This window comes from Cannabis sativa, chromosome 6 (assembly GCF_029168945.1).
Source record: "Cannabis sativa cultivar Pink pepper isolate KNU-18-1 chromosome 6, ASM2916894v1, whole genome shotgun sequence".
Lineage (NCBI taxonomy): Eukaryota > Viridiplantae > Streptophyta > Magnoliopsida > Rosales > Cannabaceae > Cannabis > Cannabis sativa.
Genome location: NC_083606.1, coordinates 34619666 through 34622624, shown reverse-complemented (window position 1 = coordinate 34622624; position 2959 = coordinate 34619666). Strand labels below are relative to the sequence as shown.

The following is a 2959-nucleotide window of genomic DNA, read 5'->3' as shown; positions in this document are numbered from 1 at the left end:
TGAATTCTATTCAGACTACTTGTCAGAGGTTACAACTATTGGCGCTTGTCCTACTCGGGTCAATAGTGAAATAAGTAAAGGGAGTAGGGGTGTTTCTGATTGCGGTGTAAGTCGAGCTGATCGTGAAGAAGCGCATCGTCTCGTCTTGCAAAATATTGACGAGGTCCAACCATACATTGAGTAAGATTAAATCAACTATTCATACTTAAAACAAATTAATAATATTCAATTGAAACTAAAATCAATCGAATGCTTTATTATGTTGAAGGGAACATTTTAATTGGATTAAGAATAATAATCCGACTAAGGCAAGGAATCAAAAATGGGTACAAGATGAACATTATCGAAATTTCAGTACATGGTTAAAAAAAGGTATTATATATTAATATTATTGTTTTGTTTCATATCTTATATATACACATGTGCTCACTATTTCATTGGTGCATATTAGGTATATGCCGAAAATTGTGAATCCTCAAGCAATGTATCCAACACACTGCTTTGCATATCACGAGGTCCTTCATGTGACGTACTCAAGTACCAATCGTACTATATAAATAGTACTAAATTTTGTACCAAAGATCGTGATAAATCTAGAAAAATACAAAATAGCGGTGTCATGATAGTTGCTAGAGCTTTCCAAATATCTAGTTCAAAAGATAAAAACCCAATTGAATGTAATATGTCTTTTTACGGTGTAATTCAAGAAATTTGGGAATTAGATTACAGTAGTTTTCAAATTCCTGTTTTTCTTTGTGATTGGGTTAGGAGTGATAATGGGTTAAAGACGATGAACTTGGATTCAAATTAGTGGACTTGAATCGAATAGGCCACAAGTCTGATAGGTTTGTAATGGCGTCTCAAGCCACTCAGGTGTTTTACATGAGTGACCCATTAGATGCACGCTGGTCAGTTGTCATGACAACGCAAACAAAAGACTATGCTAACCAAGAGCATAACGGCGATGATCTTATGATAAGTGAGCAAATTCATCAAATCACTCTACCACCTATTGATGTCACCGTTGGGGACGATGTCGTATCATCTCGTGATGATGGGGAGGGGTTATGGGTGAATGAAACTATCAAGCCATGAGATTTTGAACATGTGTTGGTATTCTTTTTAACATGTATTCTTTTGTGGCTATCAATTTGTATATTATTGTACATTCTAATGTAGATTTGTAAATTTGTGTAGGACTATTTATTATGGAACCAGCACCAAATGACGATGATGAGTGGGCTTAATATGAAGAATCATTCATGCCTGAAGAACATAATAATGAAGTTGAAGAACCTAATATTGAAGTTGAAGAACCTAATATTGAAGTTGAAGAACCCCCACCAAAGCAGAAAAATACTAGGGGTAGAACCAAAAGACTAGATATAACGAGGCTGGCAAGCGAGGGCAAAAAATTGGAAATTGAGTACAACAACCTCGGACAACAATGGGGAAAAGCAGCGACTGATTTAGTTTCCCGGATTGGGGTGTGGGTTCGAATTAACATACCACTTGTGAATAAAAAGTGGCCACAAATTGATAAGGAGCTGAAGAACAGATTATGGAATGATGTTAAGGTAATACTAATACTACTATTCTTGTTTTTTTTACTATTGATTATGATTTGTATCTATAACTATAATTGCCAAATTTTGCAGGGTAAGTTCGAGCTGGAAGAGGAGGCAAAGAGACGAACAATTCAAAAAGCTGGGGAGAGATGGCGGGATTGGAAAAACACCTTAACAAAAGGTATTTACAAGGTTAAAGATGTGGCTCCACAACTTCTTGAGAAGCCACCGAGATTGTACGAAGACATAATCGATGAGACCGAGTGGACAGAGTTTGTGGCTTTAAGATTAACTAAAGAATGGGGGGTGACGAGAAAGAAGCCCCAAGCTAGCAGGGCAAAAAATATTTACCCCCACCGCTCTGGACGAGGTGGTGCGAGGATGGTGGAGTTACAGATGGAGAAAGAGTTAGGCCATTAATTGGTCAAAATTGATAGAGTCGACTTATGGAAGAGACTTCGCACAAACAGTAAAGGCGAGTTGGAAGGCCCAGCTGTGGAAGTTGCCCAACGCATTGTAAGTTTAAAGTATAATTGCATTTATATTTTTATGTTTCATAATTTAATTTTAACTCTATTTATTTATTATGTTTGTAGGATGACTTGCGAAAGCAACTCGAAGAGGGAACAATAAGTGTGGAAGGGAAGAATGAGATCTTGACCATGGCCCTTGGGATAGATGAACATGGTGGTCGAGTCCGGGGCTTAGGTTATGGTGTCACTCGAACCCAATTTTTCCACACTCCACGCCCTACAAAGAGGAAGAATAAAGATGAGGATAATGAAGCATTGTCAGATATGGATAAGCGACTCCGTGAGACAGAGGAGAGTAATAGACAGCTTAAAGAACAAATGGCTGAACTCCGGCGTATAGTTCGTTCCCAGCATAGTGGTGTTGCGGGTACATCACATGCGTCTGGTTCGGGTGTTGGAGGAGAATCAAACAAACTAGCCCGTGATGATGACATTGTTTCTGCTCCTGAAGCACAACCACAAAGTCCTGCCTATGTCTGTGCTCCACGACAACCGAGTACACTGCATGCTGAGAAGGTAACCGCTCCACCAGCTCCACCGCCACATACCGATGGCATTTCAGAAAAGGTAATGTAACACCCTAACTATCTTAGGCGTATTACGTGATTTTTAAACGTACTGTGCAGCTCGTTGCTAATCAACGAGGTTTATGGAAAAACGTGATTAATTAAAATTTTGCTTTTTCATTAAACTTATAAACCATTTTACAAAAGTCTCGGGATCCCGATTTATAAAATCATTTATAAACTTTTTAACTGTTTAACTTTTACATCAAAATGAAAGTCGTCTAACGACAGTTACAAAAATCTCAGCCGTGCTGTCCCGAGGATCGTACGCTCCAGGCCTAACCGCCCCGAC

At 38.7% G+C, this 2959-nt stretch overlaps 1 protein-coding gene across 1 annotated transcript; it reads left to right on the top strand.

Moving 5' to 3' along the window:
- Positions 1 to 1259: 1259 nt before the first annotated feature.
- LOC133039000 (uncharacterized) lies at positions 1260 to 2017 on the top strand. The gene is made up of 2 exons (XM_061117766.1): positions 1260 to 1577; positions 1659 to 2017. The coding sequence occupies exons 1-2, from the start codon at positions 1263 to 1265 to the stop codon at positions 1986 to 1988; spliced, it is 645 nt and encodes a 214-aa protein (XP_060973749.1). The 5' UTR covers positions 1260 to 1262; the 3' UTR covers positions 1989 to 2017.
- Positions 2018 to 2959: the final 942 nt, after the last annotated feature.

Bases quoted from the DNA above. Each gene is read 5' to 3' on its own strand.
- LOC133039000 (XM_061117766.1), top strand. From the start codon at position 1,263: ATGCCTGAAGAACATAATAATGAAGTTGAAGAACCTAATATTGAAGTT. The intron at 1,578-1,658 runs GTAATACTAATA...CAAATTTTGCAG, and splicing joins GATTATGGAATGATGTTAAG to GGTAAGTTCGAGCTGGAAGA.